Source organism: Nyctereutes procyonoides, unplaced genomic scaffold, assembly GCF_905146905.1.
Source record: "Nyctereutes procyonoides isolate TBG_1078 unplaced genomic scaffold, NYPRO_anot_genome, whole genome shotgun sequence".
Taxonomy (NCBI): domain Eukaryota; kingdom Metazoa; phylum Chordata; class Mammalia; order Carnivora; family Canidae; genus Nyctereutes; species Nyctereutes procyonoides.
The window spans coordinates 36,329,291-36,341,986 of NW_026575047.1; the positions used below are offsets into that span (position 1 = coordinate 36,329,291).

Below are 12,696 nucleotides of genomic sequence, written 5' to 3' on the forward strand. Positions count from 1 at the left end.
GAAAAAAGCCAATCCAGAAAAGGTTATATATTGTTTGATTCTGTTTTTATAACATTTTTGAGATGACAAATTATAGAAACGGAGGACACTTAAGACTGCCAGGGGTTAAGATGGGGCAGGGGGTGTGAAGGAAGCAGAGGAGACTATATTAGGGCAACATGAAAGATCTTTGCTGGGATGGACTTTATGAACATCAATGTGATCTGGCTGTGATCCTGTGCAACAGTTTTGCAAGCTGTTACCTATACTAGGTAAAGGGCACAAGAGAATTCTTTCTTAAAACTGTATGTGAATCGATCATTGTCTCAATAAAAAGTCTAATTAGAAACATCACTTGTATATACAGACCACGAAGAGGAAGAGATCAAAGGAGATTCGAACAGACTTACCCAAAGCCCCACCCATCTAATGCACTTGTAAACACCACATTGCCCTGATCTGGAGAGAAGTAGAGGTGAGAATCATCCGTGTCTTCCAAGCCAGTGCTCCAGTCGTATACTTGCTCTCCTGGTTCAGAACTGGGATTCACCTGCGATTCAGTCTCTCTCTCTGCTCTTTCTTCTAGGACTTTAGAAGTAAAAAGAGTTCCTGTGAGTGCATTAATCTAGGAGAGAGGGTGAAATGGCAGAAAGTCACTAGATGCTTAGCACATCTGTGCTGGGCAACACACTATCTAGAATTGTCAGTCATTGGGGCTGGAAGGACAGAGCTGATGCTTACAATAATAATCAACTTACATGTTATCAACCCATTCCTTCCAAACCCAGCAAGACTAAACTGTAAGGCTCTCAAAGGTCATGCTGGGACGCGAGGGAGTGGCATGTGCAGCATGGGGCTGGCGTCACCTGAACTCATGACCCCCGTGATCCTAGTCCAGAGCTTGAGCCTATCCACTCGCCAGTTCCCAGTTTTTTCACTGTCCTCAGGCCCTCTTCCCGGCTGCCAAACCTCCGCACCTACTTCCCTCCCAAGTAAGCGACCTTATTCCTACTGCAGAGAGAAAACGGAACCTATTATTCAGAGACCCTACAAGCTCCCGAGATTCCACCCTACCAGCCCGTTTCTGTCTGCAAACACAACTGGCCCCTGTCCTGCTGCTTCACTGGTGCTCATCCTTGTCTGCCTCCACAGGGAACTAGATCCATTGATCTACACTTTCTCCTTTGATCATTTCTTCCCTTGGGCAAATAAATACTCTCAACTGGTCTCATCGGTGGTACCCCACTATCTTGAAGAAAGTCCAACCCTCCACACCCAGCACATGACATTCGCCACAATCGAAGCCCTATATTCCTCTCTACTCCTGCCTCCTGCCACTGCTTTATAATCTCATTCTTCAGCTACAGCAAGTAATTGGTAGTTCTTTGAATGAAACATCCTCTTATGCTTTTCCTTGCGTTTACTTTGTACATCTTATTCTTGCTCTCCTAAATGCCCTGGCCGTAATTCCTGACCTTTTTCTATCTCGAGGCTTCTGTTGCATGACTCTTCCTCTCTTCCCTCCTGACCTCATCTGGGTAAGGTGGCCCTCATTCATGATTGTAAACAACACCCAGGGCTTCTTGCTGTTCTTCAAAGATCTCTTTAAAGGTCTCTCCACCACAATGTGAGATCTCTGAAGACAGGGATTCTGACCTGTCGGTACATTCATGCTCTCAGCACACAGTGGACATCCCAGAATTCATTTACTCATCACACAGCTATGTAAATGTCTGCTGAAGAAATAAATGGTTGGGCAAACTGTCATCTAAAGGCAGGTATAAAACAACAACAACAACAACAACAACAAAGAGTTGTTGGAGGGGATTCCCACGAGGATGCCTGTCCTCTGCCCACTGCCTCTGTTGTAGTGTGATGACTCCGACACACAGCAATTGTAGGTGGAAAAGTTCTAAATATGCAATTTTCTGTGGCAACTTACCAGCTTCCCTACAACTCTCCTTGGAGCCCCAACTTTTAAACTATTGAAGTAAAGGATGAGATACCTGCTCTAAAATATTCTTGAGGTGAGAATAGGCCTCCTGGGGGGTAAATTTCAGTTCCACTATCAAACGATCTAGCTTATTAATCACCAAAACCGGGCGGATGTTTTCGAGCCAGGCTTGTCGCAGAACGGCTTGTGTCTGATGAAAACAGAAAGGCAAATGTAAAATTCACGATTTGAAATAATTAAAGCACCTGAGAAAAATCCTGATTAATAACCAGCTCATTGCCATACTTTTATATCACAACCTAGATTATACCAGTCAGATATGGGGGCTCAGCAAATGCTGCCGAAGTCTCCATCACAGAAGGAAAGAACCCCAGACAAGAAACTGCTTTTGCCTTTATGGAACTGACCATTTATTTAAGAAGGATAAATAAAATTGTGCAAAGTTTACTAAATAATTAGAAAACACTCATGTGGCCAACACACAGGCCTAAAAACCAGAGCATTTCCCATGGAAGTCCCCACATGAACCTTGCTGACCACAATACCATCTCCTGGAGTGAACTACTGTTGTGCTTTTCTGAAGTCAGGCATATTAACTCCACTTATCCTGCAGGGCAGAGATTCAGGCTGTGCTTCTCCAGCCTGAGGATCTGTGCCCTCAGGGGAAACCAGAAGGGAAGAGACAGGACAATGACGGCATAATTTCTTGGAGTTAACCAAATTTCCTCCATTTGAGTAATTTAAGCCTCTTACGCCTTTTTAAAAATATTAAAACAAGGGTATGTTAAGAGGGAGGATATAAAGGTTGACATTTTCTCAGATAAAACATAAGGCCTGCAAACAAGTCCTTCCAAGAACTGAGGCCGGGGAGCCACCCCGAGGTCCATGCCCAGCGCATCACCCTGGTGAACCTTCCCACCACTGGTGCAAAGGAGAAACACTCAGTTGAGTGAAAGAAGGAGTGGGGGCAGGAGTGGGTGTGCAGGCGGGCAGAGGTGTGAGCGCCAACAGAGAAGCCAACAGAAGAGTTTCATGTAGGGGAGAACTGGCTCCGTATCTTGCCATCAACCACCTCTCACAGTCCAGAATCCTCTCCAAACCCGGCATCTCCCCAGCTTTGGCAGAGTCCCTCTCCAAGAGGGCATCAGAGATGCTCCCAAGTTCTTAGAGGTAAAGTCATCCTCTCTAGGATCTCTTCCAGGCGTGGGTGACTTAACTCCATCTCAGACTGGAATGTCATCAAATGAAATGTGAAGCCCTTTCTGTCAGGGAAATGTCTGAAATGGCACAGAGCTGCCAGTGCCCAGTCCCTCCCCTTTTCCCCACCTTCTTCATGTGACCACGTTGTGACCTACTACCTGTGGACACACTCCTTCCACGGCATCGACCACGATGATACACCCGTCACAGATGCGCACAGCTGTTGACACTTCTGAGGAGAAGTCCACGTGCCCCGGAGAGTCTATGAGATTGATCAGGTAATCCTCATTATCTAAAACAGAATTTGAAAACATGTATTCAGCTGTCCACAATATACTCCCTTAGCCATGCTAGAGTAAGAAAGGTTGCGAAGAAATCACTCAATGAAGCTAAAGAATCCAAAAAGCTCCATCGAAAGCTGGTGTTCCAACTTAGGAATTCCTGTGGATGGAACTACTGATTCCAAGGAGCATCTATAAGAGAATGTCGAAGGAGTTTATTATTCAAAAAGTTACTACTTATTTAGAATTCTTTGTGAGCCAGGCACTGTGCTAAGCACCTCTCACATGCTAACCACACATTACCAAATCCTTACAATGCCTCTATGAGATAAATATTACTATTTCACTCTACAGATTAGATGCTGAGACTCACAGACACCAATATCTGAACGTAAAAGCTGTTCAAAGAAGCCAAAATGGGAAATGCTAATTTTAAAAGATACGAAGCATTTTGCCACTGCTTTCCTACAACCTCTCTGAGAGCAGGGTGTGAATCTGAGATTTAGATGTGATTCTACAAATATTTAAGGAAGGGTTATTATGTGCCAAGCAACATGCTATGTGTTCACATACAGACACTACCTCCTTTAATCCTCTCGACAAACAGGAGTATTTAGCTTTTACTAGGGTGGTAACTCATAGGGATTTGTCCCAAGCACTGAAAGCCCCAGAACCCATCAAACCCCAAAGTCAGTCCCAGACCAGCCAGAATAAGAAGCCACCCCAAGTTACAAAGACTTCACACTGGTACATAATTAAGAAAACCATGCAGAAGAATAGGAATTCATTAGACTTCTATGCTCATTCCCAACTGTCAAACCTGATAGAGTTCTCTTTTAAAGGCAAAACCATCACTGAATGCTCAGGCTCCCACACAGACACTTTATTTCCCCTTTTCCTCCTAATGTGTTGTTTTCCTACTTCTGTGAGCTCCCGAGCTACTCCACTGTCCAAGGGGTGGATATTGATATTACACTTTGCAGGCCATTTGGAGGATTTGCCCTTCTATAGCCTGAACAACCTGACGACTCGCCTTGTGTCCTAGGTGACAGTGATGATCATCAAACATTAACCACCACAAAAACCACAGCCAAGGTTCACGTTTTGTGGACTCTTGTGCCCGGCACTGCTCTAAGCATTTTACAGACACTGTGTAGTGTTTGCCAGCAACCACCCTTTGCAGTTGCTAGTATCATTAGCATAATTTCACAAGGCAGGAAAACTAGCGTACAGAAAAGCTAGGTATCTTTCTTGAGGGCATCTAATGGGAACCCAACTCCAAGGTAAAATGCCTAGGATCAAACAAATCCAAATGGCAGAGTTGAGGTTCACCTTTAACACTCCACTCAAGTATGTTCTCATTCATTTGGGGAATATAAATAATAGTGAAAGGGAATATAAGGGAAGGGAGAAGAAATGTGTGGGAAATATCAGAAAGGGAGACAGAACATAAAGACTCCTAACTCTGGGAAATGAACTAGGGGTGGTGGAAGGGGAGGAGGGCGGGGGGTGGGGGTGAATGGATGACGGGCACTGAGGGGGACACTTGACGGGATGAGCACTGGGTGTTATTCTGTATGTTAGTAAATTGAACACCAATAAAAAATTAATTTGTTAAAAAATAATATAAAATAAAATAAAATTTCAAAAAAAAAAAAAACACTCCACTCAAGATGGCACCAAGTTCATCTCACGTGCTGAGAGTCCGCTGGTAGTGAATTCCTAAACACTAGGTTAAGGATTCCAAAAGGCACCAGGGCTCAGTGAAACTCTGCCACCAATTAGCAACAGGCTGCTGTCCAACGTCCTATCAGCCCCCATCACATAAAACAGAAGCTGTGAGATTCCTAAAATCTCTCCGCATTTTCCTAGGCTAACCCTTCACTTCATAGATAAACATGCCCCCGAAAGGGAAGATATGTACCCAAGGTCACAGAAGGAGTAGCCAGCCAGAAGCACACCCAGGTCGGTCTAATGACCTCAGTCACTTCCCACAGAGGTCTTAGATTGCTTTATACTTTGCAGCCGGGGAAACAACACTTGCTTATTCATTTGGATAAAGTCCAGACTCTGGTGTGGGAGAACTGTAATCACTTTCCTACCTCACCTGACAATGCCTGGCCCTAAGAAAGAACTTTCAGAGGCTGTGTCTGCTGTCGGTTTTTTACAGAATTTAAAAATGTGCCCACAGAGAAACCTCAGGCTTCCTACACAGCAGTGCTCTTGCTTCTTGTTGGGGTTACAGACCTTTTAGACAACACATAGAAACACAAACATACCTACCTACAGATCCACCTATCTATCCATTGTCTATCTATCCTCCCCTAATTATGTGCCCAATCTCAGACCCTTTGAAATTCATTCAAGTTTGGATCTCGAAGACAAGAGAAAGCCAGTGGATATACCAGGTGTTTTTGCCTGCAAACAGGCAGAATAAAAAATAGGACTGTGTGATCAAAAACCTTTGGGAAATGCAGTGGAGGGGGTGTAGGGATGAGGAAGAGGTTACAACACACATATCTGCTAAAGGCTCAGAGAAGCTCTATAGTCAAAAAGACTGACTTCCCAAATGTATGTGATGGAGAGAATGGGAAGTGTCATGGTCACTCACACAGCCAGTAAGCGTGGTGCTCAGCACACAGCCAGTCTCTGGCTTTCAATGATTTTTTTTTCATCTTAACTCTTTCCAAATAACTTCAAACACTCATTTCAAAGGTATGAAAAAGATCTCCAATATCCATCAAGAGAAAAAAAAAGTCCATAAACCCAATTCTTCTGCTGTCTTCAGCTGTGTTGTGACTCTCTAAGATCTATTTCCCTGAATTCCTTCTACCACTTATTGTATGCCTGAGAATCAAATACACACACAAATAATTAAAAAAACAAAAAGAACAGTTGTGGGGTTTAGCATGTTAGATATTATTACTCTTACTAAGGGAGATTATAATTTTGAGGCATGCTAAATAACCTCTCTGATTTGTCACACGGTCCCAAAGCTGCACACAGGGCTGACTCCTGCTAATGCATGAAGCTGTACTTCCCAGAAATTCCCACTCTTCATTTCAGGGACTGATCTAATCGGCAGAGTGCCAATGCAATTTTTTTTTTTTTTTCAATGTTCCAGGTACCTGGGAAAAAGAAAAAGTTGGAAGCCTTTAAGTTAATCATGGGAGGTGTCTATCAGACAAGGTCTACTAACAGGGTGATGGGAAAGTCATCTTTCCGCGGCCTGTAAGTCCTCCAGTTTTAAGACGCTACAGGTAACTGTCTCACTGAGGGTGCACATTTGTCACCAGGGCCTCCCAAAGGTCTTGTCTATGAAGAGGAAAACTTCATATAAGGTCATGTTCAATTTCCAAAACACTGGACATGTTCACTAACGCACATGTGGGAAGCTGAAATGAGAAAACTTGCCTTCAAACAAAGGGACGTGGTTGAAGACACTTCAGGCAAGTGTCTCTTACGTTTCAGTGTATTAGAAAGATACTACATCACACAACAGAAGCATCAGGAACACACAGAACCTGAGCCATGGGAGAACACAATCCTGAGTATGTTACTTACAGAACATGCAACACTTATGGACATAAGTTATGCCCCAGCTGTATGGGAACCACCAGTTTTCACAGGAAATACCATTGCTATCCCTTTCTATGTTAAATTAGTATATAAAATTCTTGTAAATCAACTGATACAGTTCATTATTTCAAAGAACCATGTGACATACTCTATTTCCTATTTGCTGACACATGTTACAGGTCTTGACAGGAGAACTGTGTGCTCAAGAGGAGGTTGTGGGTGGTTGATCTGGATGGCACAAATGTCAAAAGTGAGGTGCCTTAGGGTGGAGACAATGACCTACAGACAGTTATGAAGGGCAAAGTTTCCTTGCTGCGTGACTCCATCCCCGAAGTCCCCCCAGACCCTCCCCAACATGAGACAAATGAAACTACACATGGGCCACCCCTGACTACAGTTGACCTCACTGGCTTGTGGTTCTTCTGTGTGCCCATCTGTGCCAGCCACTCAGTACTGTGGCCACACCCTGAACTCTGACATCACCAGGAATCCTGCTACCTTTGAAATTGTGCTGCGTAGGTAGTAAACCTAGTAATTATACATCCATACTGTCTTGACCTTCTACTCACTGGCCTTTTTGCCTAGAAGGATGTAAGAAGAACCGGAAAAAGAAGCCTTGTGAAATAAATAAATAAATAAATAAATAAATAAATAAATAAATAAATAAATAAATAAAGCAAGCAAGCAAGCAAGCAAGCAAGCAAGCAAGCAAGCAAGCTGATGTTCATTGTTTGGAACAAACCTGCTTAGAATCTTTGTGTTTATTTCACCCCAGAGGGCAAGTCAGAGGCCAAGGACTATCTTTTACGCAGTTTCATGCTGGTCATGTGTTATGACTATAAGGCATAGGTCCCATTGTCAGAGTAGCTGCAAGCATGACAGTAGCACACCTCTGACCAAGACAGCACAGCAGGACATGAGCTAGAAGGATGTATGAACATCTTTTTTAAAGATGAGACAGACTTGAGGGAACATCATTAAAAGCTGATGGTCAAGTGTCAATGAAGATATCAGAGAAGAGGGATCCTTGGGTGGCTCAGCAGTTTAGCCCCTGCCTTTGGGCCCAGGGCGTGATCTTGGAGTCCCGGGATCTAGTCCCACATCGGGCTCCCTGCATGGAGCCTGCTTCTCCCTCTGCCTGTTTCTCTGCCTCTCTCTCTCTCCCTGTGTCTCTCATGAATGAATAAATAAAATCTTAAAAAAAAAAAAAAGATATCAGAGAAGAAACTTAGCAGGTGCCAAGTCCAGAGCACAGGTCTTCCACAATGAAGGAGACCAGCAAAGACACTAAAATCACTCTGTGTTGAGGTGTGGTAGCAAGCAGCTGAGAGAACTGTTCCATTTCTGTGATGCAGAAGGTAAAGATGTCTGCTAAGATTGTGAGGGAGGGGAAATGTGTGGGCTGGGGTCGGGAGGGAGGTTTAAACAACCTGCTGGAGAGAACACACAAGACCCAGCAGAAGAGACAAGGGAAGTCTGCCAGCATCCCTGAGGACCAGCCAAGACCCCAACCCAGCAAAAGAAGGAAAAAGTGTGGCACTCGCTCTGTGAAGGGTTAGTGTTTTATTCAGAGAAGTAAGACAGGAGGTCAAGGAAGCAAAGAAATTGAGGACCCTGGTTAGTGAGATGGCACATCTGGGCTGTAAGAGACAGGCTGTGGATGGGGCCCAAGGAGCTAGAGAACCTGATGAAGTCAAACTTGATGGGCACTTCCCCACATAGGTGAGAGAGGGGGACAATTGAAGAGTGTGGGGAAGGGAGTATTCCAATCTGAAATGTCAAAGATGGGTGATTCCAGGGGATGCTGACACCCAAAAAGGAACCATGACAGTGAGTGAGTGAAGAAGATCTACATGCCACCATTGTTGAGAGGCCATGCCGCTAGAGAGCTCATTGTCAAGAATGGTAAAAGCTACCTTGGTAGATTTGGGTAAAATGGATAATCACAAGCCAGGTGCCAATGTCACTCATGAGCTTGCACCATACTCAGGAGCTGAAAGGGATAAGAAAGAAGAGAACAGATAGGATGAATCTCAAGAGATGGGGAGTTTTGAGACAAGGCTGGAAGAATGAAGCTTTGAATTAGAACCAGGGAACAAAGAGAACAGCAACCCTGTCCATGTCTTAACCCAGAGACAGATGGAGCAAGGAAGAATGAGTTGCATTCACTGGAAAGAAGTACAAGGAAAGCAGTGTCCTGGGAAAACAGTCAGGCTAGCAGCAGCAAGGAGAACATCAACAAAAAGACGCTGAGGATGGAGAGATGCTTGTTTCCCTTGGAACGGTTGCAGAGTGCATCTTGGGAAGGAAGGGAATAGCAGGAAGTTGAGAGAAGGGGTTAACATCACAGAGAAACACGGGGAAGAGCTGCTAGAGAGGCTCCCAGTTTGGGGGGTGACCAAGGACTATGGGGATGTGGACACTGCTGGGTACACGAAGATGTCTGTACGACCCCCAGCACTCCCTCGTGCACAGCAAAGAGTCACACTTCAGGAGCCATGAGCCATGGTCTGGACTAACCAACTTCCAAGAGACTCCTGGTCCAAGTGAACAAGCTGGAGATGGAATCAGCTGATTCCCAGGACCACTGCCACATGCTAACCACTCTGTTCCCAGGAAAGTTTCTGAAACTCCATGAATACCACTCTGTATGTATGTCATATCAGGGTAGCATCCATCTCACGAGATTGCTATGAGGATTATACATGAAATCATGTATATGAGGCACCCAGCTCAGAATCAAACCATCACATACCCACTTTCTTACAGCTGGCATCAATGGAATGCTTCACAAAAGAAAAGCATTATCTTAAGAGTAAAAAGTCTGACCTTCAGTCAAATAAAGGATGGACAATGGAAGCCCTCCCTCCTGGCCTCAGTCCCATCAACAGGACAATAATTAGGACCAGGGGTTAAAGTTCACATTTCCAGAAGGAAAGGGAAATTACTGTGTCTAAGACATTAGACTTTCCAGTGCCTGCCAGCCTTGGGTGAATGTGGGGGCACAACTTGGTTTCCCCTGGGCCTTGTCTCTGGGGATCAGGACCAGAGCACCTGCAGAAAGCCCTGCCCACTTTCAGTCTCTAGGCCCCACACAGTTGCCTCGTGGATGAATCCTGAGTGTCTTGCCAAACCAGGCCGTTAGCCTGTATGCCTCACATCACAAACAGAAAGCCTCTAAGTTAAATACCCACTGCAATTTGTTCTACATTGTGTTTTAAACATCTTTAAATAAGTTGCCAATAGCTTAAAAATTAGAAGATTTTAACCAAAATCTCAAAGCCAATTAAAAAAAAAAAAAAAACAGATTCCCACAAAGCATCAATCAGCTGGAGCTGAATAGCATCTGCCCCCACCTGGGGATTTTTTTTTGGGGGGGGGGTGGTATTTCAGGGGTAGGTACAATTAATTCACTCTCCAGACTGCCTTGCTCATGTAGAGGTGTCAACACCAACACCATGTCAAGAGCTAATAATGTAGTACTTAATAATTACATTTGACTTGTGTTGCAATAAGCAGTTAATTATTTGGGGGTAAAATTAAATTAGACATTTACCTCACAACTTGTGTGCATGTGCATGCACATATACACAATTATGGCTGGATTAGATGTAAAACCTGAAAACATAATATGGTAAAACTAGGAGTGATTTTTTTTTTTAGGAGTGATTTTTATTTCATTCTTGTGTTTTACTGTATATTCTGTAACATACTGAATTTTCTATAATACATACAAATATGTAAATGTATTTAGAATTTTTAAAAAGACGAGTTGGATTGAACACTTCATTTCAGAAGTTCTGCAACAGTAATATTTACTCACCGGTATAAAGAACAGCTACGTGGTAGAAATGCCAGTAATATGCCTTGAAACTATTCGAAGAATACTCCAAGAATTTCAAATTATTTGACCCATTTAAAGATACTTCTCTCATCTTTATCTGAATTCTAGGCTAAAGGATTCAAAGGAATTACATCCCCTTAGGACTTTTTAATAGAATGTATAATGTATAGTGTTTCCTAACCCTTGAAATCCCCAGATGAATGGATGGTATCCTTGTGGGAAGGACAGAGAGAGAAGTAAGAAACAGAGAAATAATGAGGCTTCACAATATGGTCCCAATATTTGTAGCAAGTTTTGGTCACAACGGTAAAGATGAGGCTCCATTTTCTCAAGGAAGAACCAGGTCCCTAGAAATGCTAAGATAGAGTATCACCTTCGATAATGTACCTAGGTTTGTAAGCTTATTTGTTTACTTCAAACTAGAAAAACACCCTCTCTTTCAATCCAAATATGGATCTGAAAAAATTTTTGAAAGCCAGTTAGGAGTCAGAACCAGACTGGGACTTGATTGACATTTAGCACAGAGCTTCTTAATGGATTATTCAGAAGAGGGCATGAAAGAGGGGAGACACAGGGAAACAAAAATCACCTGTAGAGTTTCTTCAACCATCAGGTTTCCTTTCTCCAAGAGGAGATCCCCTTCAGACTGTCCCACCTTCACAGCAGGAATACCCTCTTGCAGCAGAGTACTGAGATACAGATAAGAACGTATCTCATCTCAGAGGTGTTCTGAGAGCATGTGCCTCACTAAAGATCCCCAAATTCTAGCTACATTTTGTATACTGGGAAAATAAGGCTCTGTACCAATCGTCAGTTGTGACAGCTGCCTCCACCAAAGCCCCCTCTAGGCCATCATGTTCACAGAGACACATTTGATGCTCTATGACTCCACTCCAATCACCACTTATCAGACTAGAAGGTGACCATCCAACCCAAGGGTGGTCAATCCACTGGCACAACCTCTGCTAGGGCCTGACATAAAAAGATAAGCTGGGCCACATCTTGCTCCTGGGAATATGTGATCAGAAACACAAGAGAAAGCAGCAGTAAGCAATGAAAATGGAATAAAAAAACAGGAGTTGAGAGGTCAGGGCAAAGTGAGTTTATGAAGATGGGGACAGTAAGAGTAGGTAAAAGCTATGAAATAGAGAAAAGACTTACAGGGTAACAGAGAAAAAGACAGAGACTGAAACCCAAGGAGAACAGTGGAGTTCCAGAGAGAAGATCCATTAACTTGTACTGATGGTCTCCAGGGCCATGCTGGATCCAGAATCAACATTTGGCTTCAATTTCTAGGAGATATCGCTCCAATAATGCTGTTTCAGAAAACAGTTAAAAAAGGGAGTGGGAGAACTGAAAATACAGAGACAACAACTAAAACTGACAAATGGAGGAATTATCAAATAAAAACAGAGTAATGGTATGAGTGTGGACAAAGGAAGACTACAAATCTCTTGAGGTCTATAAAAATAGGGGGGAGATGATAAATAAACTGAGCATTGACCCATGCCACGCAAGAAGGACACACTCTTTAAAATGTGAGAGTTAATTTTAAAACAAAATGAGGCATTACTTTAAATGTTAAATTTTAGGAATTCATCGAGAATGCCTAAGAGCTTCTAGACTGGTTTCATACAAAAATATTTTGAAGTCTGACATCAAAGAGAATATAGTCGTGTCTCACACAGAATGTCCCTTATGTCAGTGACAGACACAGGCCACTGTGAAAGATGAACCACAGATCAGTCGCTTAGGGAAATGAAATACATCTTTATTATTTTCTTCTAATTATAAAAATACACATTTTGTGTAAAATTTCCAAATAGTACAAAAATACATATTCTAGACAATGTACATTT

The 12,696-nt window shown here is 43.2% G+C and overlaps 1 protein-coding gene across 2 annotated transcripts in view; it reads right to left on the reverse strand.

The window, feature by feature from the left end:
* Positions 1–12,696, reverse strand: part of EFL1 (elongation factor like GTPase 1) — a 118,342-nt gene that overhangs the window by 96,045 nt on the left and 9,601 nt on the right. For both annotated transcript variants that reach the window (XM_055326281.1, XM_055326280.1), the window contains exons 5-7: positions 3,292–3,425; positions 1,986–2,123; positions 390–604 (exon numbers count right to left, since the gene is read on the reverse strand). In XM_055326281.1, coding sequence (XP_055182256.1) covers positions 390–604; positions 1,986–2,123; positions 3,292–3,425 — 487 coding nt within the window. The remainder of the gene's footprint in view (positions 1–389; positions 605–1,985; positions 2,124–3,291; positions 3,426–12,696) is intronic.